The sequence below is a fragment of the Cherax quadricarinatus genome, chromosome 52, assembly GCF_038502225.1.
Source record: "Cherax quadricarinatus isolate ZL_2023a chromosome 52, ASM3850222v1, whole genome shotgun sequence".
Classification (NCBI taxonomy): Eukaryota; Metazoa; Arthropoda; class Malacostraca; order Decapoda; family Parastacidae; genus Cherax; species Cherax quadricarinatus.
Window position 1 is genome coordinate 11,263,461 of NC_091343.1, and position 27,360 is coordinate 11,290,820.

General features: G+C 39.5%; 1 protein-coding gene across 1 annotated transcript in view; it reads left to right on the forward strand.

Moving 5' to 3' along the window:
* Positions 1 to 27,360, forward strand: part of LOC138854198 (uncharacterized) — a 141,953-nt gene that overhangs the window by 23,582 nt on the left and 91,011 nt on the right. Inside the window, exons 9-18 of the mRNA XM_070095991.1 lie at positions 4,868 to 4,949; positions 6,356 to 6,539; positions 6,639 to 6,975; positions 7,256 to 7,398; positions 7,822 to 8,012; positions 8,137 to 8,307; positions 8,570 to 8,713; positions 8,856 to 8,937; positions 10,878 to 11,045; positions 12,051 to 12,284. Of these exons, the coding sequence (XP_069952092.1) occupies positions 4,868 to 4,949; positions 6,356 to 6,539; positions 6,639 to 6,975; positions 7,256 to 7,398; positions 7,822 to 8,012; positions 8,137 to 8,307; positions 8,570 to 8,713; positions 8,856 to 8,937; positions 10,878 to 11,045; positions 12,051 to 12,284 (1,736 nt within the window). The remainder of the gene's footprint in view (positions 1 to 4,867; positions 4,950 to 6,355; positions 6,540 to 6,638; positions 6,976 to 7,255; positions 7,399 to 7,821; positions 8,013 to 8,136; positions 8,308 to 8,569; positions 8,714 to 8,855; positions 8,938 to 10,877; positions 11,046 to 12,050; positions 12,285 to 27,360) is intronic.

Genomic DNA, 27,360 nt, shown 5'->3' on the forward strand with positions numbered 1-27,360 from the left:
ATCTGGAGTTTATCTGGAGAGAGTTCCGGGGGTCAACGCCCCCGCGGCCCGGTCTGTGACCAGGCCTCGTTAGGTCAGTGTCGCAGGATGCGACCACACACCAGTCGACTAACACCCAGGTACCCATTTTACTGATGGAGAACATAGACAACAGGTGGAAAGAAACACGTCCAATGTTTCTACTCTGGCTGGGAATAGAACCCAGGCCCTCACCGTGTGAAGCGAGAGCGTTAACCACCAGGCCACCAGTCCAGTGGTCATGATATGCTTCAAGTCTGTCAAGTTGTTTGTCACTGAGTGTCTTCCAGTATAACGTTCAAAGCCGGTGTGTTTGTCATGAGGTGGAGAGATTCACTGGTGGCAAATTCGTCCCACCTCACTCCCAACACCCAACGTAATGCTCAATTCTGGATGCGTTGGAATTTTAATGCATTTGTCTTGGCGGTTAACGTCAGAGCGAGTGGAGAGTAAGAGAGTAGAGGTCGAATGAGTGCTTTTTATTGATGGAGTTTTGTCTTGGGACTGGCTCATCTCAGCTTATATAACCTTGAGAGCGCAATTCCCGCCTGTGCAGTCTTAGCAGTAATGTGAGTTTTTAGGTTCAGTGTGTTGTCGAGGGTAACACCAAGGACAACTGTTGAGAAGGAGCGTGGGATGGGGGTGCGGGAGGTGCTTGTTTTGAGTTAGACAGGAGTCGGGACATCGCGCCTTCTATGGAAGTGATCTTTGACTTATTTGGGTTGGTTTTAATGCGCCATAATAATTCCCAAGCGGAGTTGGAGTTGAAGTGACAGGATGGAGCCTTATATACCGCCAGGAGGTGAGATGTAGGCCACTAGCAGAGGTAAGAATGTAGTTGGACAACTTCTAGTGAGAATGGCTGGATCTGAGAGGGACGTGACCTGCCAACAACTACATTCTTACCTCTACTAGTGGCCTACATCTTTGTATCGCAGTGTACACCGGTGGTTCTAAGTCTTCTGACGGCGTCGGATTCGCAGCAGTTTTTCCGGACAGTGTCGTGCAAAGACATTTATTATCCTCGGCTAGCATTTTTACGGCTGAATTGTATGATATTCTTGTAGCACTTATCTGTATAGCATCTATGCCTGTGACACCATTTGTGGTCGTTTCAGACTCCCTTAGTGCTTTACAGGCTATACGAAAATTTGATACACCTCACCCCCTAGTTCTTTGTACCCAATTTTGGTTACACCGTACCTCTAGCAAACACAAAGATATTGTTTTTTGCTGGGTCCCCGGTCATGTTGACATACAGGGCAACGAATAGGCAGACACTGCTGTGCGGTCAGCAGTACATGACCTCCCATTTTCATATAGAGGTGTTCCATTCACAAACTATTTTGCTGAAATTGATACCCATCTTCGCACCCATTGGCAACAACGTTGATCTGATCCGCTCCATAACAAACTTCATGCTATTAAACCGAATATAGGTTTCTGGCCGTCTTCTTGTCACCAGTGTCGGAGTTGGGAGATTACTCTTTCCCGTCTTCTCAATGGCCACTCTTGTCTTACTCACGGGTATCTCATGGAAAGGAGCCCTGTTCCTCTCTGTGAGAATTGTCACATTCTGTTGGACTGTCCACGCTATCAACGAGCATGTAGAATTTACCTCCAAAGTTGTCTCCTCTCTGTTGCCCTTTCTTTATCTTCTCTTCTTGCTGATGGACCCTCCTTTAATCCAGACTCTCTCCTTGACTTTTTAACAGCGACTGATTTACTACACAAACTCTGATGATGATGCCTCTAGCACTCTCCTCCGTCCTTTCTAACATAATTTCTTGCTACCCTCTACCCCCTGCACTATCCACAGCTCCGATGAACTCCATACCCTAATAATCATCCCTCTCCTTCTTGCCACCCATTTCTCCTGCATCCTTCCCTGCCCTGCTGCTCTGTATAACCCTTGCAGTTTAGCGCTTCTTTTAATTATAATAATTCTCACAAATAAAGGCACTTGTTAATGATTGATGCATACTAGTATAACTTTATAGTTTTTGGAAGCAAACAGTGGGAAGACCTAAACAGTGTTTATGAATGGCAATACATAAGTAACGTGACACACATAACCCGCACATAGGAGAGGAGGAGCTTACCACGACGTTTCGGTCCGACTTAGGTGCAAGTCGGACCGAAACGTCGTCGTAAGCTCCTCTCTCCTATGTGCGGGTTATTTGTGTATTGTTCCAGTCACGGTATTGTGCCTTTTTTTTGTCCTTTATAAGTAACGTGACTCAGAGGTCATTAGTGGGACAGGTCGTCTTTGACACAAATGAACTGTTCGTTGTGGATTATGTTGCAAAATATAAATATTCGCTGATAGAAGCTGTAGAGGATTGTTATGTATTTAATATTACTAAATTACTAATATTGTCATTCATGGTCATAGAACGCTAACATAAAGTCTGCATGGATTAATAAGTTATTTTCAATTAGTTGTTAAAGCAGAACACCTGTCTCACGTTTTCTTTCCTTTAAAATAAAGTGCATTGCATGAATTATAGAAGCCACACATAGGATTAGCAGGCAAAATAGAATGCATAGTTTCCTCTGTAATATAATGATAAAAAAACTTGAGCAGAGTCCATAAATTGTTGACATAGAACTTTCCCCGAATATCTTATTTTATGCCGCAAAGTTTTTTAGGTGAAGAATAATTAACATTCATGTATTTGGAATCTGAAAAAATTGCATGATAAAATAAGGAAATTTGTTTGGAAATTAGCTAGAATTTGTTAGCTTACCTAAAAAATTTCTGTATTTTTTCACTTTTATTTTAAATTGTAAGTTATTAATATTCCACAATTCTTGAAGGTAATGTCATGTAGTTATCATATACCTAAATTGTTCATCATTATATTTTAGTTATATGTAGTGGAGCAGATAGTTTGCTAATACATAGTACTTATTCCAAGGAAGAAAATAATAAACACGCTGATAAATTAGGTTTTCACAGACACGGATGGTTACTTTATCAAAGTTGTTAAGTAGCAGTTGGGTACAAAGTCTCTGATGGATTATAATTATAATAATGGGGGAGCGCTAAACCCGTAAGATTATACAGCGCTTGTGGGGTGGGGGTGTAAGATATTCAGACTCAATTCAGGGAACTGGAGCACAGATCCAATTCCCTAGATCAAGAGCCCCTCACCAGCATCAAGGAACCTCCCTTGAGAGAAGTCGCTGATAGAGTCCCTAGTAGCGTCCTCTCCGGTGGATGGATACTGGTATCTTCGCTGTGTCGCTTTAAACCATCTCCTTAATGTTTTTGGTAATTATTATTGTGATGGAATGTAGAATGTGAGTTACCGTAATTACCTCAAAAATTTCCCTTTTGAAGTCTGGCGGAGGGCGCGAGCGTCATTTTTTTGAATATTTATTGTCAAAATACATTGTTTATAATTCACATTTTTCAATCTGTAATTGCTCCCCTTTTCACTTAAGTTTTATTTGAAAATAGATCAGATCTATAAAGTTGACCTGATGTACACTTCAGAGTATTATTGGACTATACGACCCGGTGGCCTGGTGGCTAAAGCTCCGCTTCACACACGGAGGGCCCGGGTTGGATTCCCGGCGGATGGAAACATTTCGACGCGTTTCCTTACACCTGTTATCCTGTTCACCTAGTAGCAAATAGGTACTTGGGTGTTAGTCGACTGGTGTGGGTCGAATCCTGGGGGACAAAATTGAGGACCCCAATGGAAATAAGTTAGACAGTCTTGGTTATCCTGGGTGGCTAACCCTCCGGGGTTAAAATCCCAAAAAAATCTTATCTTATGGCAACTCTTCACCACATTCCAACTATTCTACCAATCAGAATCAAATTTAATTTATTCATTACTGGTATGTTTTTGCCCTATACTGAGGCACTTCCATCAGTATTTAGACAGAGAAACAAGTATCGAGTGTTCTATTGTGGCTAATAGACAACGAAAAGTATTCAAATATTATTGGCATTATTAATTTACTTTAAATTATTTTGATAACAACTGTCATATTTTCAGGTTGAATATTCCATGACTTTTGCACACACAAATATGGAGAAAAGTTAAACACAGGGTAACAGAGACTCAAAGACAACTTACAAATTGGTCTAACAAATTAATGATCTTAATTAAGCGCAAAATAATACATTACAAGAAAAGAAAATTGAAATGGGAATATATTTAATAAATATTAATAATGAAAAATTACTGAATGGAAGGGAGTAAGTAATAATGACAGACAGCTGTAATAAAAGAAAGCAAAGCAACAAGTGTTAAATATGGGTAAACTGAAGTTTTGGCTTATTCGTTGATTACATTTATGGCTTGTACCAAAGAAGTCGCTCATACACAAGTAGTCGTTGTACCTTGGCATGGGTGCGTTGTACTCATAGCAAAAAGTAACTTGTGTGGTACACACTAAGATGAAATTAATTTATTAAATTATTAAAGGAGACATTTCTTTCAGATTATCAACATATTTTGTATTACCACATTAGCTGTAGTTTAGCACTACCGCATTTTTTTTTTTTTTTGGCTCTGGTCAATCGTCACTCGAATTTTTACCCATATTCCAGCTATGAAGATGCAAGAAATTTATTCTAAATAGGAATTCGTTTGGCTTCAGTTTTTGCTTGAAGCGTAGACTGATAGGAAGTTTTTATGGGATTTTAATGTTATTCCGCACTTGAGCCAATCTCTTGCCTGAACCACTAAAAAGCTTTATGTTACTGATTAATATGTAACCAAGAGACTAAGAACATGACTGCCGAATGAAATATCTAAACTCTGAACATTTTAATCTCGTGTGTGATGTGTTTAGCTTCTGAGAATAGTAAACAATGTCCCTCACACAGGATCATCTCTTATTCGCATGATGAACTACTTCCTGACGGAGGAAGCGTTAGGGAGGGGCCTCTCTAATTATCTCAACGGTCTGTAAGTATGTAAACATTTTTGTGCATAACGTATTTTACTAAACCATAGTCATCTGTAGGCACTGCCGAAGGTCATTAAATTTTCCTTGGTTGGAGAATCATGAAATATGAAAATCACATTTTCTAAACCTGTCAAGAATACTTTACTAATTGAAACGGCTATTTAGGTAAATTTTCATTGTATGTGCAATGAGACATGCAACTCTCGGTGCACATATATCTGTTGTTTTCTTTACCACTGATAAATTATTAATGGAAAATATTTCTATATTTATTCAGTAAATCCGTGCATATCCTCGGTTATTCTTGCAGTAAAGAGTTTCAGATGCTTGATCTTTTTAAATTTCATGTACTGTCAGTTACAAACGTAAATCAGCAATCGCATATTCAAGACAGATATAGTAACAAATTTGTGACTGATACACTGCATGGCAGTGGGCATCTCTCCTATTGTATACGTGAGGATAAAGTGCGGTTAATAACTTAGGCATGGAATTTAGAAATAAGGTTTAGTAATAAGTTATTTTTAGTAGTCATTCTCTAACAAGGGGCTAAAAATACTATTCTTTTTTAGGATTGAGTATTGTATTAAGAAGCATCCTAGGAGACTGTCCTTACTGCAGTCACTAAGGTATAGAACAGAGGCTTAGATCAGGTGTTTATAGTTTACAGGTTGTCTGACCCAGTGAGAGACTGATGCCATGGGCCGGACGAGTGTCCATTCTTAAAATTCGTCAGTTGTTAGTGACTGTATTTAATTCTAGAAGTTTGCAGTGGTCATGTTGGCAAATTGTTTGTATATTTCACTCACAGAAGTTACCGTAATTTATGAATAAATTAGTTAAATGTGCGCTTTTATGAAACGCAAAGACCAAGGAGAAAGTCATCTTGTAGGTGTGAGAAAGTCACGTACAGTGTCACACTCACCACACTGTTTCAAATCACAACAAAACTTGCAGCTACATGACTTATAACATTCATTGAATATAAAGAACATACACAAATATATGAAACATTAAACATAATTCAGTATTCTTGAGTAGTAAGGTTAGAAAAATATAAAGAGAGAAGACTCAGTGTAATCAGTGACCTATAACGGAGATATATACCTTAATATAAAGGTTGAGTGGCTACTAAAAGCGGAGATGGACGATATAAAGTAACACGTCTTCCCTACACATAATTTACGTACCTCGCAAGCTAGCCTGAATCTACAAATGCTTGTCAATCATCTTGCTATTTAATATAACATTCAAAAAATATAATTACTCAGTGAAACTTACCTAAATCTATAATATATATATGTACAGTGCACATAATGCATCTTTTATCTCCGAAATATTTTCCAAAGAGAGTTTATATATTTTTTTTATTCAGCATTTTAGAAATATAGCATAAATATTTCAGGAAATATAAAAGTGCTAAGCAAGACGACCTGTGGCATTACCTGACTAAAGTTGCTCATGAATACAACAAACTCCCGCCAGACATGACAGTCAAGGAAGTCATGGACACCTGGACGCTGCAGATGGGTTACCCTGTCATCAAGGTTGTGAGGAGCTCAGACGGCACCTCGGCAACCCTCACTCAGGTTGATAATTTACCAATGTTTTGTTGTTCAAGAGAAAAACTCTTATACTATGGTAGAATGCCAGACTGTAAAACATAAATAAGTTTCATACTATTGCAGGAACGATTTTTATTGGTAAAGAACGAGAACTCGTCAGACACCCATGACTACAAGTGGTGGGTTCCACTAACATACACGAGTCAAGATAACCCTAATTTCAACAACACTCAAACACAAGTATGGATGAAGGATTCTGAGGCAAAGATAACAGTCTCTTCACTGCCTGAGAAGGACCAGTGGGTCATCTTCAACGTACAGGAGACAGGTTATTATAGAGTGAACTATGACGACGACAACTGGAACTTGCTCATTCAGCAACTGAACAACGACCACAAAGTTATCCATGTGATAAACCGTGCTCAGATCATCGACGACGCCATGGACCTCGCACAAGCTGGTACGACTTTTTGTTTTAATGTGAGGGAATGTGCTTTTTGCTGAAGGTCTTTTGGTGAAGTCACTGTTATGAACAGCTTCAAGTAATATATATTATTTTGCTGATTATTGCTATGCCCTGTATTTTGATGTTTTTTAATATCAAAGGTACTTTTTCAGTTTTATTAATAATTTGTCTATAATTTATTTTTGCGAGCATCTGTACAAGAAAATTTAGCTGTTTTGTATTTGTTAGAAAAGATGGCACTGCAAGTAACATTCCAAATTTTATCCTCTACCAGGTCAGTTATCCTATAATATAACAATGGGTGTCAATACCTACTTGAAAAACGAGGAAGAGTACGTTCCATGGGAGTCTGCATTGTCCAACCTCAACTACATCAAGAGAATGTTTACCCGCTCAGGAAACTATGGAGCTCTTAAGGTAGTCATTACTTTAATTAAAATTAATGAGAAGATAGATATAAGTTGTTTGTTATTTGTGTACCCACTTCACACTTCCAGCATCAGCCATGACCCCTTTGCTCCATACTGTTGACAGTAATCTCGATGTAATAAGCTAGGATTTTTTTGGAGTTGTGGAGGAATTAAATTCTTGTAGAATTATCGAGCTGTGAAATGCTGTGTGACCATTCTGATCCATAAATTTTGGAACGTGACGTAGTACACCACATACAGGAAAATATAAAAGGCTTATGTAAGTATTTATCTTTCAGTATATGTTTCAGTCTCAGGTAGAAGCATATTCATACATATATTTGGTATAATAATTTTCTGACAGCATTTGTATGTGAGTATCTAAGTCCATGTTTTAAGTACTTCTTATCTTTACCACTCGGGAGAACAGAACTACTTGCTCACCCTCCTGATTCCTCTGTACGAGTCTGTCGGCTTCCAAAACAACATAAATGACCCTCATCTGGAACAGTTCAAGCGAGTCAAGGCACTGACGTGGGCCTGCAGCCTAGAGTACCAGGATTGTGTCAACAACTCTGTTTCCCTCTACCGAAAGTGGATGCAGAACGCAATTGACCGCAGGTAATTTTTGTAAACAAATTCTGATAGCGTTAAAAGAACATCGCATTTTATCCTGAGATTGCCATTGAAAGCTTGAATACATTCTATGTGGATAACAACAAACAGTTCTTAATCGTATACACAGCATCGTGTCGCCCAACCTGAAGAGCACAGTGTACTGCACCGCTATTGCTGCTGGTGGTGAGGAGGAGTGGAACTTTGGCTGGAACCAGTACCTCGCCTCCAACGTTGGCTCTGAGAAAACAACACTACTGTATGCTCTGGGATGTACCAAGAAGGTCTGGATCCTATCTAGGTTAGTTTAACTTATTAGTTTTTTTTTCAATAATTGAAGTGAAATGTCTAATACTCTTTAAAAATCTACCGTCAGTGTTTTAAAATACAGATGTTTTAATTTTAATTATCAATTAGCATGTACACTATCTTGTCGTAGATACTTAAATTCGATATTCATATATACATCAGTTAAGAAAAATGAAATTTGATCAACATAACAATAAAAATATTGAGCATTAATTACTGTGCGGTTCAGGTGAGGAGCTAAAATTTTTCCACAGGTATCTCGAAATGGCTTTTACAGACGGCAGCGGTATTAGGAAACAGGATGCAGGAACAGCGTTCCAGGGTGTAGCCAGGAACAGTGTAGGACACTACATTGCCTGGAACTATATTAGAGAGAATTGGGAGAAAATTATTGACTAGTGAGTATGAAAAGCTATTTTATTTTTCTGTTAGGTCGTGTATGTATTTTTCAAAATATGACACACATCTTGCTGTTTTTGTAATGGAGAACTTAAAAGAATAAAACTCACTTTGCCATAACATGGATTCATTAATTTTCAGCTATGTGTCCGGGCTATTTACCATCACTGCACTGGTTGAGTCAGTTACTGAGTCCTTAAACACAGACCTGGAACTGAAGGAGGTGAGTCAACATACCAATCTACTTATTGTGAGAAGTAAGATGATTAAATTACAAGGAGCATTGCGCCAGAAACGAGCAGCTGTCGCTCAGATTTTCAAAACAAGTTAGTCCTGAAACTATCAGGTCAGTGTTCTAACCACTTTACCATATTGGTCAGCATAGCTTAATAATTAGGGCGCTAGACTGCTAGTATTAGAACTGACTTGCCATGGGTTCTAATCCGCGAATTGCTTAAAATCGTATTATTACAGTTACGTAAGATAATCTCACACACATTCTGGAAAGTCTAAGATGACTAATTCCACTAGCACAATCTTCTCCCGAGATGTGAGACTTCATACAATGTGGTTTTGCTGGAGGCACCATTTTGGTGGGATGCTCCAAGAAGTAGTACCGAGTCATCAGCCGGATGAATCTTCCCTTCCTTTACACCTTGCAACTTCTTAATCGCATTTTCTTCGTCCTAGTCCAAAATATGGAGATTTTATAATGGAATGCAATGGCTGAAGTCCATGTAGTCTTTAATGTAGAAATTATAAAAAAATACAATGAAGCTAGTGAAGTTATGCATTTATTCACAATAACAGTGATACAATTTGAGGATTAATAATATACCATTTTAATGGCTATCATTTATTTAATATTTTTTTCAACAGGTCTTCAGGGTTCACACTAAAGCATTTTGTTTATTTATATTATTGCTACTTACAGCGCGTGCGTACACGTGTGTGCGTGTAAGGATAATTTGAGAGAAAATCTTTAAAAAACCGTGACATCTGTTTTGGAGAAAGGAGAATGCCATATAAAATTATAGTACAAATTTAATCACATTTACAGTGTTCATTACGCAGTAGATTAATCACTAAAGTTAGCATTTAAGAACACCAGTTAAGTCACAACTTTGACTTATTCTATTGTCTCTCTTTAACACTAACAACTCGTCATTAGCTCACAACTTCATTGCCTTCTTGGCACAAAAATCACTGTTTATAAACCTCAATGTGTACATGGGACGGTCTCATGTGGACCCGATTGTTATCTGGAATATAAGACCGGTCCATGAAGGCATTTTTGAATTAGTAAACATAAACAGAAAAGGTTTTGTAACACGATAAAATGTTAGGGAGAGACATTACAAAGGTGGAGAGTGCATTGAGGCTTCTGTGGAAAAAAAAAACTCTATCACTGGAGGCAAAAAGGGAAATGTTCCAGAGTATAGGGACATCATCACTGTTATATAGGTGTGAAGCATGAGTTTTGAATGTTGTAGCGAGAAGGCTGTAGGCAGTAGAGATGTCATGTTTGAGAGCACTGTTGTGAATAATCGGAGTTTGGATATTAGGAGGTGTGGAGTTAACAAAAATATGTTTCAGAGGGCTGAGGAGGGATTGAGATGGATTGGACATTTAGAGTGTTAGGAGAAAAAAAGATGTCTAGGTGGGCGTACAGCTCTGTAGTGGAGGGAAGGAGGGATAAGTGTCATTTTTGGAAAGGTTGGAGGGAGAGGGTAAAGGAGGTTTTGAGTGCTAGGGACTTCGACATCCACCAATCTTGTGTGAGCGTGATAGAATTAAGTGGAGGCAAGTGTTTTTTTTTTATAATATTTTGACGTGTTGAGATGAGCAGGGTAACATTTATGAAGGGATTCTGGGAAACCGGTTAGCCTGATATTGAGTCCTGCACAAAGAGGGGATGAGGATGTTCCGGTTTAGAGGGCCCTTCTGGCAAGATAGTGATTGAATGAGTGATAAAGTGTTTTGTTTATCGGGTCACCCTACCTCGGTGGGAGACTGCAGGAGGGTTAAAAAAAATGGCCGAAATATTTTGATCGGAGTAACAGACAATATAAGAATGGAGAAACTATAGTGGTTTCAGTTAAATGTTTGATATAGTAAACGACTTGTGTATAACGTGTAGTGATGATATTATTTTTTTTCTAGCTGAATTTGTTCAAAGAAAAGTACTCCGGAAAACTGAGAGCAGCACAACGAGCTGTTGATCAAGCCATTGAGAGAACTGCCAACAATATTTCCTGGATGAACAACAACTTCATGGTCATCGTTCAGTGGCTCAAAGACCATGGTTACTATACCCAGCTTAACAATCAGTAAAATATAATATATGTGTATATACATGAACATATTTAGAAGACTTAAGTTCTGATTTTATATTCGGCATTGAAGATACTTTTATTAAGTTGCATTGCATTGAATAAATCAATTTACATTTATATGCATAATAAATCTTAGATCTTCATTATACTCCCATCCATTTGTATATATGTGAAATTAGTGATATATGATTAAACAACAAATAATGAGATGGTTCATTGTACGTTAAAATTATGGGTAGTTTTTAATATTAGTGATTTATTTTTTAATTAACCGTGATTGTTTTAATATAGTATGAGAATATTCATTTTTATATTGTGCTTCTTGGCTTCATTTTTTTTCTATTTTATTCTATTGGCTTGATAAGGTTAGTGTGTCTAGCTGTATTAAGCTTTATTAAAAAGCTCTGATGAATGATCTGATATGTCAGATTGCTTAATAACTTCTGCTTAATAATAACTGCTTTCGTCCAGTGCTGCATACTCGAGGTGTTGCTGATATTAGAAGGCAGGTGACAGAAATATTGTGGAAGAACACTTGGACAGATAGTGAATCAGTATTCATCAAATCAGTTTCAAATAATTCATGAAATCTGTTAAACATGGGAGTTTTAGAGATTAGGGCAGAATACGCAAGTCAAAGCGTTGAATAAATAAGAGCGATGTCAGCACTGGCTGCTGGGGAAGCCCCGGGGATTGATGGGATACCTGTTAAATTTTACGTCAAACGATGGGAGTTACTACGTTCATTCCCCTCACGGAAGGTTCCTTGATGTTGGTGAGAGGCTCTTGATTTAGGGAATTGGATCTGTGCTCCAGTTCCCCGAATTAAGCCTGAATGCCTTCTACATCCCCCCCAGGCGCTGTATAATCCTACGGGTTTAGCGCTTCCCCTTGATTATAATAATAATAATACTACGTTCATTGGGAGCGCTAAATTCGAAGAATGGAAGGCATTCAGACTCGATTCAAAGAACTGCAGCACAGGTGCAATTCCTTAAAGCTCAAGAGCCACTCGCCAGCATCAAGAGCCCCTCGCCAGCATCAAGAGCCCCTCGCCAGCATCAACAGCCCCTCGACAGCATCAAGAGCCCCTCGACAGCATCAAGAGCCCCTCACCAGTATCAAGAATCCCTCATCAGCATCAACAGCCCCTCGACAGCATCAAGAGCCCCTCGACAGCATCAAGAGCCCCTCACCAGTATCAAGAATCCCTCATCAGCATCAAGAGCCCCTCGTCAGCATCAAGGGACCTTCCTTGAAAAGTGGAAGCTGCTGAAAGTGTTTTTGATAAAATTCACGAGCTTCATGAAAAAAATTGGGTAAGTTTGGTCAAACCGGGAAGCCTTGAACTAATATTACAACAACTTAAATATTGCATTAAAACTGGACAAGAGTCTAATGCTCTGTTTATTTATGTGAGAGATTTTAACTATCCAATTAATTTTCAAAAGGTCAAGAAAGTTGTATCAGTAAGGTCCATGGTTGAGAGAAATATAATAGAATCAAGCTTCATCAAAAATAGTTTTGAATTTAAAACGAATATTGGTTTAGGATTATACAAATTAGATTCGTTTATGATTAATAAAATTTGGCAAGAATTTAAGCTATTTTGGAAAAGTTAGTGGAATGAAATTTGGGAAGAATATAAGCTATATTTGACAAGTCTTTGACCATCTCACTCTCATCATATAAGGGACAGGTGAGTTGTCGGATGCTGACCGTGAGGTGTTATCTTGCCCTATAAAGTAATGGAAATTGAGTTATATATACCGAAAAATAGCTTAACTCTTTGGCAACATAATGGTACCAGAATGAATGTTATACGAGGTTTCTACAAGAAATTATAATCATTTATATCAGGTATGGTGACGGCGATGTGGGTAGCGAGTCTGCTCACAGCCTATATATTTTTTGGAATTTTTCACTCATTTTTTATCTATTTTTCTTGCATTTTTCTTTCTAATATAATAACTGACTATTTGGCATCATAAAACAGTAGGCGGAGCTTATTCGTAGACTTAGAGCCAACCAGGCACCATCTGGGAATGCTCGGCAGTACTCCCGCTCCAGAGAGTGCCAGGAGAAATCACTTCATTATTACGCTTATATCAGCTTACATATCAACTCTACGGCTTATTTATCTATCAGAATTGATCTAATATGATATAATAAACACTATAAATAACATACAAACATGTTATATACTCTAGACTGAATAAAATAAGCCATAATATGGCGAAAGACCATCGGGAATATTTCGATATGTATGTGTCAATCCTCTCATGTCGTATTCTTTGGTCTCTGAGTAAGAGAAAACGGTGTTTTGAAGCGGATAACTGCACTAGAACATCAGTTTACTAAGAAATACACCCAAACAAACTCGATTCTCGCGAATTTTTTTTTTCGAGACGGCGGGCCGGCCGGCGTTCCAGGCCAATATCTCGGAAGTAACTTATTCACCTATATTCCATAATTCTTCCTTTATTACTTAATTAAATGGAATAATATTCACACAAATTGTAAAATAATGATTTCTCTATTTACTAAGTAAGTAAGTAAGTAAGTAAATTTATTCAGGTATACACAAATACAGTTACATAGAATTATCATACATAGCAGCATATGTGTAGAGAACCTAGGATAACCCAAAAAAGTCAGACAGAGTGACTTATTTCCATTGGGGTCCTTTTAACTTATTATTATAATATAAAGGTTATAATATTTTCTTATTATTCTACAATGAAGATAACATCTTATTATCATACTAAAAAGACCATCTACTACACGAGGGTCATTAAGACTATCTACAATACGAGGGTCATTACTAGGAATAAGGTAAAATTTACAAGTATTTTAGCTAAAAAATAGAAAATCATTCCCCTCCCTTTCTGTAGTTTCATTCATCAGACACTTTTTGGCAGTCTTCTTGAACTGGTTCATGCTATGACTGGCTTTGACATGTGCGGGTAGTCTGTTCCATTCCTTTATTGCTGTACAATAAAAGGTGTTTGACGCCTGGCCACTGACTGTGGGTACTACAAAGTTGTGCTCTCTCCCCCTAGTACTATGATTGCTTTGGTTCCCAACCTTGACAAAATTGACAGCAAGATATTCTGGACACTGTTCGTGAGCAATTTTATAAACATGATTTAGCTTCAGTTGTTTTACTCTGTCTTCAACATTCAGCATATCCAACTGCTGTAATTCATCCTGGCCTACATGTTCTCTTGGTCCCAGCCCCAGGATGAATCTTACGATTTTGTTCTGGGTGATTTGCAGTCTATCTTTCAGTTTTTTTTGTCAAGGCAGAGTACCATGAAGAGCAAGCGTAATCCATATGGCATTGTATAAGGGCTAGACATAGGGTCCTGCGAGCCTCAGTAGGTAGACACTGTGCTTGTCTATACAGGAACTTCAGTCTGGCATTCGCTTTCTTTACTACACTGTTCCCTATCAATTCTCCTGACATGCATGGGTCAAAGGGGATTCCCAGATATTTTACTGATGAAACCAAAGTGATGGACTCCCCATTACACTGAACATTAAAATTATTTACCCTTCTCAGTTTATGTTTCGTTCCAAAGAGAATGGCTTCAGTTTTCCCTAGGTGTAATGATAGTTTGTTGTCTACTAACCATTTGCTGCAGGACTCCAGTTCCAGTGTTAAAACATTAGCAATATCTTGTGGGTCTTTACCTGTCACTAACAGAGCACTGTCATCTGCATACAGTAGGAGTTTGCACTTGACACTGATAGGCATATCATTGACATAACATAAGAATAATAAGGGACCCAGAATACTACCTTGGGGAACTCCACATGTTATCGGCAGGGGTTCTGATTCCGTTTTGTTGATTTTGACTATTTGTCTCCTGTTGCTAAGGTAGGACTTAAACCAGTCTACAGAACCTATACCGATAGCTTGAAGTTTCTTACATAATATATTGTGGTTGACAGTATCGAAGGCCTTTTGCAGGTCTAAGGTTACCATACCTATGAGGTTCCCTTTTGACATTTCAGTTCTCAGGTAATCCATCAGATTAATAAGGGAGGTATCGGTTGAGTAGGATCTTCTAAAGCCCGATTGATAGCTATGGAGAATGCTGTTGTCATTAAGGTACTTAACTACTTGAGAATACACCGCCCTCTCCAGAATTTTAGATATTATACTGAGTATACTAACAGGTCTATAGTTGCTTACATCAGACCTATTATTTTTCTTGAAGATAGGAGTAACTCTGGCCTCCTTGAACCCCTCCGGTACGGTATTAGTGGTTATTGATAGATTTATTATGTGAGCAATAGGGATTGACAGTTCAGAAGCACCATCTTTTAGGAACTTAGACGGGATGTTATCAGGGCCTGTGCTCTTAGTTGGGTTTAACCTGCTTAGTTCTTTTTGAATGAAGTCATGAGATACACTTACTAGTTGACAACTGTTTGGGGTTACCCTTTTATTGGTATAGTATGTTTGAAACTTATCAGAGTCTGTGTTAAAGGTATTTGATGCAGCTGGTAGTTTACTTACTAGTGTTGATGCAACAGATGTGTAGTAGGAATTAAAGCAATTTGCCACCTTAGATGTTTCGTGGCATACCTCATTATCGATAGTGAGTACTATGTTAGACCTATCTACTGGCTTATGGCTATACCCCAACTGTTTTAGTTGTTGCCAGAGCTTTCTGGGGTTATGCTTATACTCTTCAATTTTTGAGCAATAGTGCTTTGCCTTTGCTCCTTTTATAAGCCTCTGTACTCTGTTCCTCACCCTTTGGAATTCATTTAGTGCTGCAATATCCTGTCTGTTTGCTTTAAATCTTTTTAGCAGCTGGTCTCTGAATTTCATATTATCTAATATCTCAGTAGTCATCCAGGGTTCAGTTCTTCGTTTAATCCTAACCTCTTTAACTGGTGCAATATTATCAAGAATGGTAGTGAACATTGTTTTGAATTTTTCCCAGGCATCCTTTACGTCCGTGCAACTTGTTATCTCTGTCCAGTCACAATTGTGTAGCCTATTTACCAGTATTTATCTACTGTAGTTTCTAGTTGACCTCATTTTTATTGTCCTGTGTAGGCCTGTCCTATCCCTAGTGATTTTCCTGGTGCAGTAAATGATGAAATGATCACTAAGACCTGTGGTAATGACGCCTGACTGACTAATGTTCTCAGCGCGGTTACAAAGTATGTGGTCAATTAGGGTGGCTGAGAACTGTGTGATCCGGGTTGGTGTATTAATTAGTTGGGTGTAGCTATTTAATCCTAGAATTTGCTTATACCTTTTGCATAGCCCGTTATTTTGCTGCTGAAAACAGATATTGAAGTCGCCCAGTATTATTGTCTCGCAATTGTTTTCAACTCCGGACAAGACTCTGGAAAAGTCTTCTAAGAACTGGTCCTGGGTAGGAGGGCGGTAACTAGTTCCTACTAAGATGGGTTTGGTCTTGGGAAGCAGCACTTCAAACCATAGAATCTCCAGTTTATTGTTATTTAAATCAGGTCTTGGGTTGTAAGCTAAGTCATTTCTAATGTAGGCACATACTCCACCACCCTTTCTGTTCCTATCTAAGCGTTTTATATTGTAACCTTCTATTTTGACCTCGTCGTCAGTCACCGTATCATCCAACCAAGATTCAGAGGTGGTTATAACTGCCGCCCTAATTTTGTTAGCTAGAATCCTAATCTCTGCCAATTTAGGAAGAAGTGATCTTGCATTGACATGAATAAAGTGAAGGCCTGTTTTCATAAAACAATCATAATCATCAATATATGGCAATGGGTCATTTGTATTAAAATTAGGTAAATCAATGTCATCACTGCTAAAGGGTAACTGTGCCAAAGTGCATTTGTTACACACAAAATGAATTCTGGCACCGTTGCTATAATTGTACATACATCCATCATGCACCCACCCCTTACACATTTTACATAAGGTGCCTTTTCTGTTTTTCATGCGTACTTTAGTACAGTGTATGCACCTGTTTGTTAGTGTTTGAGATAATAATGGCTGTATTGTCTCACATTGACCTATGTATGCATTACATATGGAGTTAAGGTTATCATCCCTAGCTACTAGACTGTCATTATCGCCGTCATTTATCTGTCTGTTTTGCCTCTGCACAATAGTTTGAGGTCCTGGATTAATTTGGATATCACCACTTAAGAGCGCTACAATAAGAGCTGTGTGCCACTGTTTTTGTTTGGGTATGCGGTGTTGCCATACCTTGCGGCGATAGTGAGGTTTACTTTTCTGGTAGGATGGCAACTGTTGGGCTTTTACTGTCCAGGGTGCTGTTACTCCATTCACCTTTTCCAGCCCCCATGACTGATTTCTTTCTTCATGGAATTGAAGAAGAAAGATAAATATAATTATGGCAGCCTGTACCCCCCTAATGCCTGCCATTTTCACTCTTCGCTCTTTTACTCATATACAATAATATTTATTTCTCTTTTCCAGTCCCTAGTACACTTAGTATCTGCTTTAGCAATCACACTGAATTACTAGTAAAATTTCCTCTTCAAAACCCTCTTCACTGCTCACTTTTCCCTTAACTTCACAAACCCCTTATAGTTCACCCCTTATTACACACTCCCCTACCCACCTCACTTCACAGTCTGGCTTCACCAATTAACTTCTAACTCCTTTCCATTCTGGTAGACCAGAAAGGTTTAATCAATGGTTTTATCCTTCCAAATCCCCCTCAATTCCATTTATCGGGGGTTGTGTGGTGTTGTTGTCTCCTGACCTGTTCTGCTGTCTCAGCCATTTTTAAAACACTGAGGGGAGTAACGCCACCTACAACCTGACTTTCCTTGAGTTTATAGATATATTTGGCTTTTTCTGCTATGATTCTCTCCCTGTATACTAGTCAGCTGAATATAGGTCAGCTACTAAAACAAACATTAACCTTGACTATTTAACTATTCACTTCTTGTTTAGGTAAGACACATATGCAACAGTTAGGTATCTTTATTTCGAAACGTTTCGCCTACACAGTAGGCTTCTTCAGTCGAGTACAGCAAAGTTGATAGAAGCAGAAGAGACTTGAAGACGATGTAATCAGTCCATTACCCTTAAAGTTTTGAGGTGGTCAGTCCCTCAGTCTGGAGAAGGGTATTGTTCCATTGTCTGGAATAATATGGAGTTGAAGTGATAGGATGGAGCCTTATATAGCGCCAGGAGGTGAGACGTAGGTCACTAGTAGAGTAAGAATGTAGACATTGAGAGGTCAGGTCCCTCTCAAATCCAGCCATTCTCACTAGTAGAGGTTGTTGAAGTGGTTCCAAGTCTGTACCAAGATACCCTTGTGTTGCAGTGTCTGACAGAGTGAACAATAAAATGGTATAAAATACCGACAGGTTGTTTAGGTAAGACACATATGCAACAGTTAGGTATCTTTATTTCGAAACGTTTCGCCTACACAGTAGGCTTCTTCAGTCGAGTACAGCAAAGTTGATAGAAGCAGAAGAGACTTGAAGACGATGTAATCAGTCCACCCTTAAAGTTTTGAGGTGGTCAGGAGAAGAGTATTGTTCCATTGTCTGGAATAATATGGAGTTGAAGTGATAGGATGGAGCCTTATATAGCGCCAGGAGGTGAGACGTAGGTCACTAGTAGAGTAAGAATGTAGACATTGAGAGGTCAGGTCCCTCTCAGGTCTCTTCTGCTTCTATCAACTTTGCTGTACTCGACTGAAGAAGCCTACTGTGTAGGCGAAACGTTTCGAAATAAAGATACCTAACTGTTGCATATGTGTCTTACCTAAACAACCTGTCGGTATTTTATACCATTTTATTGTTTATTCACTTCTTTCCCACGACTGGCACTGAGGGATAACCGTCCTATAACCTTGGAGTTTTGTACTGTTGATTTGACGATGTCTCCTGTGTTTCCCTCTCGTTAGCACTGGTACAGGTGATATGATGGTGGTACAGATATGATGCTACTGTCAACAGATGAACGTCAGTAAAGATGAGAATTTCACTTCGCTAGTTGTACGTCTGGCAGTAGCTGCTGTTTGGATGCCGGTCAGCCATGTTTAAAGGCTCAATTCTTTCCCTCGTTTGGCACTGAAGAAAAAAGTCCTACAGACCTGTCATTTCCTTGGAGATTTAGTTGATCAGGTTTTCTGCCATGTTGTCTTCCCGTTAAACACTGGTGCAGTTGATATGGAGGTCAGTTATTTCATTGTAGTGGAAAACGTCTCGTGTCTGGTTCACGTCTGGCAGCAGGTCTGGTACTTGAATGCCGGTCCCTCTTCTGTCATATTTAGTCCATTTCGTTGTCGTCACCGTCAGTTTTTATGTCACTATAGTTTACTTGCATGTTGTTGCAGCAGTACTTGCAAATTTGGCCATCACTGGAGCTATTTTTTGGGAAATATTCCAATTATTTTGGGATTTATGTGGGAGTAAAGGGCAGATATTTTGCAACATTCCAAGAACTAACAAACTTTATTTTTTGTGAAATAAAGATAAGACATTTAGAGGACATTATAGCTTTAGAAAGTCGTATTAACATTGTTCTCTCGGCACCAAGTGTCCAAACAACCTTACGTCGTCCCATATAGGAATAAATTTGGCCACAAGGGCATTTTCAGTAAATCAGTCCTTTTTCAGTCTTTTCTCAGTTGTTGTTTGAGGTATATTTTTGATAAATATTTTTAACAAAGAGTGAAAACACTTTGTCTTGTGCACCAAAACTGGAGGAAATCGGACGGTAAACAAAAAGCTACAATTTTTTGACCGACGGCTCCCTGAAGATTTGGTCAATTACAAATGAATTGCATTGAAATTACATTGGTTCATTGAGCTGCATATTGAGTGGTTGAATTTGAGTGTTAAAACCAAAGTATGAGAATTTACAGAGAGTCAAAGGATATAACATTTATGTGATATTTAATTAAGCAGGTGATTTTTAATAATATTAGCCAAAGTTATATTGCGTTCCCTACAATTTTAAGGAATTAATAGAGAACGGATATCGCCGTTAGAAGTATGAGGTAAACTTGTTTATTTTATTTTCAGTACTGCTTCATTTTATCAAGAATTCTTCAATCCCCAAAAATAGGAATTAAACTCTAGGTACATAGATACCCTATGAAAAATGAAGCTTTCGTTGTACGTAGCCTAGCACTGTGCAGCAGAGAACTGGGTGGAGACATGATATGTAGGCCAGGGAGAGGTCAGTAAGAGGTGGAGGAACACACAGCTTTCTTTTAGGTCATCAGGGTATGTTTATGGCAGTTTTAAAATGAACAATTTAAACAATGAGTATAATACAGTGTAATATGCATAATGTGTAACTGATAAGGGGTGTCCCGTAGCTCGGTTGGTTGCGCACTCAGCTCACACATGGAGTGTTTTTGGTTTGAACCCCGATAAGGGTAGAAACACTGGACGTGTGTCCATAAGGTACCTGCTGGTCCTGTTCACCCATACCAGTCGGCTAACACCTGGGTGTTAGCCGACTGGTATGGGTGGCATTCTGGGGATAAAATTAACCTAAGTTGCCCGAAATGCATAGCCAAGGGCTTTCTGTGTAGTATGTCATAGATGTCAGCTAGGCCTGTATAAGTTGTATTATTATTATTACTCTCGCAGAGTAAACCTTGATTTGCAGACTTTTCTCTGTAAATTTAGCTTAATCAGGACTTGATAAATCTCTACCTAGAGTTATACGCCAGAGAAAGATATTTGTTGGGCACGGTGTTATTTTTAGCACTGGGGTTAAGTGATGTCTTGTTATTTTATGGGACAACACTAGAGGCATTATTTTAGAGACGTTATTGTCTCCTCCGCTTCTGAAGATGTTTGTTTCTTTTATATTCTGTTAAAAGTTCTGCTGTTGCAGTCTGCCAGTGCTACTGGTGGTTTACACTGGTTAGGTAGTATTGTGTCAACGCTGCAAAATTTCCATAGGTACTCACTTATTACTCTCTCGACCTTAGCGAAGCCATTTCAGTAGAAGAGTTGCATAGCATTGAAAGAGGAGGCAGCCCCCTCACAGATGAGGTTATTGAGGCTCAGAAGATGCGTCAGTACCTCTCATAAGAGGTGGGTGGTGGAGCTGGGTAGCGGGAGGTAGCAACAGCCAACCCTTGTACGGTGCATCACCTCCCCAGAATATAATTATGTGAAATATGAAAACAACAGATCCAGCCATAGCAACTGCACTGTCCTTGTTTTACTCAGTTTCTTCTATTAACTTTTTTGGTATAATTATCAGCGAGCAGAAATTACGTTTTTGCTTCCCCAATGAAGGAACTAAACACAGCATTGTATAATAACTACCGTAGCTAACAACAAAATATAAAAAATAGCCATGATTTTTAAAGGTGGAGGCTGACAGGTAAGCCATCGGAAGGCCTCGGTCAGATAACCAAAAGCTCCAGTTGTGGGTCATCATATGACTATGATCTGCGTCAGGTAACACTTGTCTTGTTTCTTGACAAACCTAACCTAACCTAACTGCATACCTCACTCATAAAACCTATACAGATGACAGTGATATTGTTTGTATCCGGTAAAGTACCATTGTTTTAAGATTTGGTGCTAAGTTTAAACTATTATTAATTTTATTAACACACTGGCCGATTCCCACCAAGGCAGGGTGGCCCGAAAAAGAAAAACTTTCACCATCATTCACTCCATCACTGTCTTGCCAGAAGGGTGCTTTACGTTACAGTTTTTAAACTGCAACATTAACACCCCTCCTTCAGAGTGCAGGCACTGTACTTCCCTTCTCCAAGACTCAAGTCCGGTCTGCCGGTTTCCCTGAATCCCTTCATAAATGTTACTTTGCTCACACTCCAACAGCACATCAAGTATTAAAAATCATTTGTCTCCATTCACTCCTATCAAACACGCTCACGCATGCCTGCTGGAAGTCCAAGCCCCTCGCACACAAAACCTCCTTTACCCCCTCCCTCCAACATTTCCAAGGCCGACCCCTACCTCGCCTTCCTTCCACTACAGACTGATACACTCATGAAGTCATTCTGTTTCGCTCCATTCTCTCTACATGTCCAAACCACCTCAACAACCCTTCCTCAGCCCTCTGGACAACAGTTTTGGTAATCCCGCACCTCCTCCTAACTTCCAAACTACGAGTTTTCTGCATTATAGTCACACCACACATTGCCCTCAGACATGACATCTCCATTGCCTCCAGCCTTCTCCTCGCTACAACATTCATCACCCATGCTTCACACCCATATAGGAGCATTGGTAAAACTATGCTTTCATACATTCCCCTCTTTGCCTCCAAGGACAAAGTTCTATGTCTCCACAGACTCCTAAGTGCACCGCTCACCCTTTTCACCTCATCAATTCTATGATTCACCTCATCTTTCATAGACCCATCCGCTGACACGTCCACTTCCAAATATCTGAATACATTCACCTCCTCCATACTCTCTCCCTCAAATCTGATATCCAATCTTTCATCACCTAATCTTTTTATCCTCATAACCTTACTCTTTCCTATATTCACTTTTAATTTTCTTCTTTTGCATACCCTACCAAATTCATCCACCAACCTCTGCAACTTCTCTTCAGAATCTCCCAAGAGCACAGTGTCATCAGCAAAGAGCAACTGGGACAACTCCCACTTTATGTGTGATTCTTTATCTTTTAACTCCACACCTCTTGCCAAGACCCTCGCATTTACTTCTCTTACAACCCCATCTATAAATATATTAAACAACCACGGTGACATCACACATCCTTGTCTAAGGCCTACTTTTACTGGGAAATGATCTCCCTCTTTCCTACATACTCTAACTTGAGCCTCACTATCCTCATAAAAACTCTTCATTGCTTTCAGTAACCTACCTCCTACACTATACACCTGCAACATCTGCCACATTGCCCCCCTATCCACCCTGTCATACGCCTTTTCCAAATCCATAAATGCCACAAAAACCTCTTTAGCCTTATCTAAATACTGTTCACTTATATGTTTCACTGTAAACACCTGGTCCACACACCCTCTACCTTTCCTGAAGCCTCCTTGTTCATCTGCTATCCTATTCTCCGTCTTACTCTTAAGTTTAAACTATGCAAACTAAAAGGACACAAGTGCAACTAATGTGGCATTTTATTGTGGCAACGTTTCGCTCTCCAGGAGCTTTGTCAAGCCGTAACAGCTTGACAAAACTCCTGGAGACCAAAACGTTGCCACAATAAAATGTTACATTAGTTGCACTTGTGTCCTTTTACTTTGCATATTGTCGGTAATTCTACCAACATTATTACAAGTTTAAACTAACTTGAAACTGCGGTGCAATATTTTGTATGAGATTATTAAAATGTTGTGTTATAATTTAATTATAGCAATTTCTGAGAGTGATTTCTTAAATAGTCGAACACGAGGTATATCAAGGAGATACTTATTTCTAGTATTGTTTGTGTCCTGCCGCAGCTAACGAGGAATAATCGAGTTTTATGTAAAGACACAGATGCAACTAATGTGACAATTTATTGTTGCAACGTTTCGTTCTGTGTCCTTTGACCTAACATTTTGTTGGTAATTCTACCATTATTAAGAAGAGTCGAGTGATGGGTTGATATTAGTCATAAGTTTCCTGAATATACAGTAATACAGTAGTATGCGTGAAGGTTGTGAATGTTTAGTAACATCAGGTTTCTGAATATTGAGTGTGTATTAGTGGAAGTTGACACTGAGAAGTTGTAGGTAAAAGAGACTTATGTTTTGATAAACATTTATTAAGGAAACGTTTCGCCACTACTGGGTTCTTCAGAGAGTAGTGCAGAGGAACGTTTCGGTACATAGCGTGTTTCTGAAAGAATATTCACAGTTTTGGAACCTTAGAAATAAGGGTGTCTGCAGGAAACCTGAGACACTTTGAATCACCATAGACAATAAATGCAAAATTAAGTAAGTTTCCCCCCAAAGTAGGCACCTGTAATGGTTGTCAGATTTTTTTTTTTTTTTATTCGCCGGTTGTCAGATTTGTTCAAAGTTTTCTTGTAATAACATGAATGCCTCTTCTGATAAGATTCAAACTTTTAATGCTAATAAAACTTACTTAGAAGTAAAATTTGCATTGTTTTTTGGGTTGGTAAGTGCCATTTAAAAATTGAATTTAACAGGGATAATAATTTCTGTACGATAACTTGAGAATGCCTCTTCTGATCGGCTTCACACTTTCAAGGCTAGTATATCTTACTTAGGAAAAGATTCGGATTGTTAATGTGCCTCTTGAGAGCCAAGTTGCCTAAATTATAACTTGGGATACTCTGAAAATGGCATCACTGAACTTCTTCAAATTTATACCACTGATTTTTCTAACTCTAAGGAAGATTCCGTTAGGTATTTTAATCTCATAGTTTCAATTTAACCATCGTTTTTGTGAAGGAATTTTGTTATGGTTTTATGTGCGGTTAGTGATCGATGGCAGCTCCTGCAATATTACGATACCTCACTGAGGTATCGGAACGCTGTTCTCTGCTTTGCCAGGCGCTCATATGCTGCAGCAGTTATCTGGTTGATGTGTGCGTGTTCGTGTGTGTTTGTTTGTGTGTTTGTGTGTGTGTGTGTGTGTGTGTGTGTGTGTGTGTGTGTGTGTGTGTGTGTGTGTGTGTGTGTGTGTGTGTGTGTGTGTGTGTGTGTGCACGCGCGCGCGTGCGCGCAAGCGGTATTCCGCAGGAGTCAATGTTGAGCCCGTTGTTGTTCACAATTTACACAAACGACATATATGAGGGAATAAATAGCGACAAAAGCAAATTTGCTATGACAGCAAAATAGCCCGTCCAAATCATTCTAATGAGGACGTTAGAGCACTCCAGGATGATTTGAATGGTCGGAGAAGTGGCAGATGCAGTTTAATATAGACAAATGCAAAGTTCTAAATGTTGGACACAAAAATAACCATGCCACATATAAACTAAATAATGTGGATCTTAATACTACTGATTGCGAAAAGGATTTAGGTGTTCTGATTAGCAGTAATCTAAAACCAAGACAGCAGTACATTAGTGTTCGCAATAAAGCTAACAGAATCCTTGGCTTCATATCTAGAAGTATAAATAATAGAAGTCCTCAGGCTGTTCTTCAACTCTATATATCCTTAGTTAGGCCTCATTTAAATTATGCTGCACAGTTCTGGTCACCGTATTACAGAATGGATATACATGCACTGGAAAACGTACAGAGGATGACAAATTTGATACCATGTATCAGAAATCTTCCCTATGAGGATAGACTGAGGGCCCTGAATCTTCACTCTCTAGAAAGGCGTAGAATTAGGGGGGATATGATTGAGGTGTATAAATGGAAAACAGGAATAAATAAAGGGAATGTAAATAGCGTGCTGAAAATTTCCAGCCAAGACAGGACTCGCAGCAATGGTTTCAAGTTGGAAAAATTCAGATTCAGGAAGGATATAGGAAAGCACTGGTTTGGTAATAGAGTTGTGGATGAGTGGAACAAACTCCCGAGTATAGTTGTAGAGGCTAAAACGTATAGTTTTAAAAATAGGTTAGATAAATATATGAGTCGGTGTGGGTGGGTGTGAGTTGGACCTGACTAGCTTGTGCTACTAGGTCTGATGCCTTGCCCCTTCCTTAAGTGGAAGTGAACTGACTAGGTGGGTCATTTGGCTAATCTGGGGGGCACATGAACCTGCTTTGCATGGGTCAGTAGGCCTGCTGCAGTGTTCCTTCTTTCTTGTGTGTGTGTGTGTGTGTGTACGCACGTGTTCGTGTGTGTGTACGCGCGTGTTCGTGTGTGTGTGTGTGTGTGTGTGTGTGTACGTGCGTCTTAGTGTGTGTGTGTGTACGCGCGTGTTCGTGTGTACTCACCTATTTGTACTCACCTATTTGTGGTTGCAGGGGTCGAGTCCTAGCTCCTGGCCCCGCCTCTTCACCGGTTGCTACTAGGCCCTCTCTCTCCCCGCTCCATGAGCTTTATCAAACCTCGTCTTAAAACTGTGTATAGTTCCTGCCTCCACTACGTCATTTTCTAGGCTATTCCACTGCCTTACAACTCTATGACTGAAGAAATACTTCCTACTATCTCTCTGACTCATTTGTGTCTTCAACTTCCAATTGTGGCCTCTTGTTTCTGTGTCCCCTCCCTGGAACATCCTGTCTTTGTCCACCTTGTCTATTCCACGCAGTATTTTATATGTCGTTATCATGTCTCCCCTGACCCTCCTGTCCTCCAGTGTGGTCAGGCCGATTTCCCTTAATCTTTCCTCATAGGACATTCCCCTTAGCTCTGGAACTAACCTTGTCGCAAACCTTTGTACTTTCTCTAGTTTCTTGACGTGCTTTATCAAGTGCGGGTTCCAAACAGGTGCTGCATACTCCAGTATGGGCCTGACATACACGGTGTACAGTGTCTTGAATGATTCCTTACTAAGGTATCGGAATGCTGTTCTCAGGTTTGCCAGGCGCCCATATGCTGCAGCAGTTATCTGATTGATGTGTGCTTCTGGGGACATGCTCGGTGTTATACTCACCCCAAGATCTTTCTCCTTGAGTGAGGTTTGCAGTCTTTGGCCACCTAGCCTATACTCTGTCTGTGGTCTTCTGTGCCCCTCCCCCATCTTCATGACTTTGCATTTGGCAGGATTAAATTCGAGAAGCCATTTGCTGGACCAGGTGTCCAGTCTGTCCAGGTCTCTTTGAAGTCCTGCCTGGTCCTCATCAGATTTAATTCTCCTCATTAACTTCACATCATCTGCAAACAGGGACACTTCTGAGTCTAACCCTTCCGTCATGTCGTTCACATATACCAAAAATAGCACTGGTCCTAGGACCGACCCCTGTGGGACCCCGCTCGTCACAGGTGCCCACTGTGATACATCATTACGTACCATGACTCGTTGTTGCCTCCCTGTCAGGTATTCTCTGATCCATTGCAGTGCCCTTCCTGTTATATGCGCCTGATGCTCTAGCTTCTGCACTAATCTCTTGTGAGGAACTGTGTCAAAGGCCTTCTTGCAGTCCAAGAAGATGCAATCAACCCACCCCTCTCTCTCTTGTCTTACTTCTGTTATTTTATCATAAAACTCCAGAAGGTTTGTGACACAGGATTTGCCTTCCGTGAATCCGTGCTGGTTGGCATTTATACTCCTGTTCCGTTCCAGGTGCTCCACCACTCTCCTCCTGATAATCTTCTCCATAATTTTGCATACTATACACGTCAATGACACAGGTCTATAGTTTAGTGCCTCTTTTCTGTCTCCTTTTTTAAAAATGGGAACTACATTTGCCGTCTTCCATACCTCAGGTAGTTGCCCAGTTTCCAGGGATGTGTTGAAGATTGTGGTAAGTGGCAT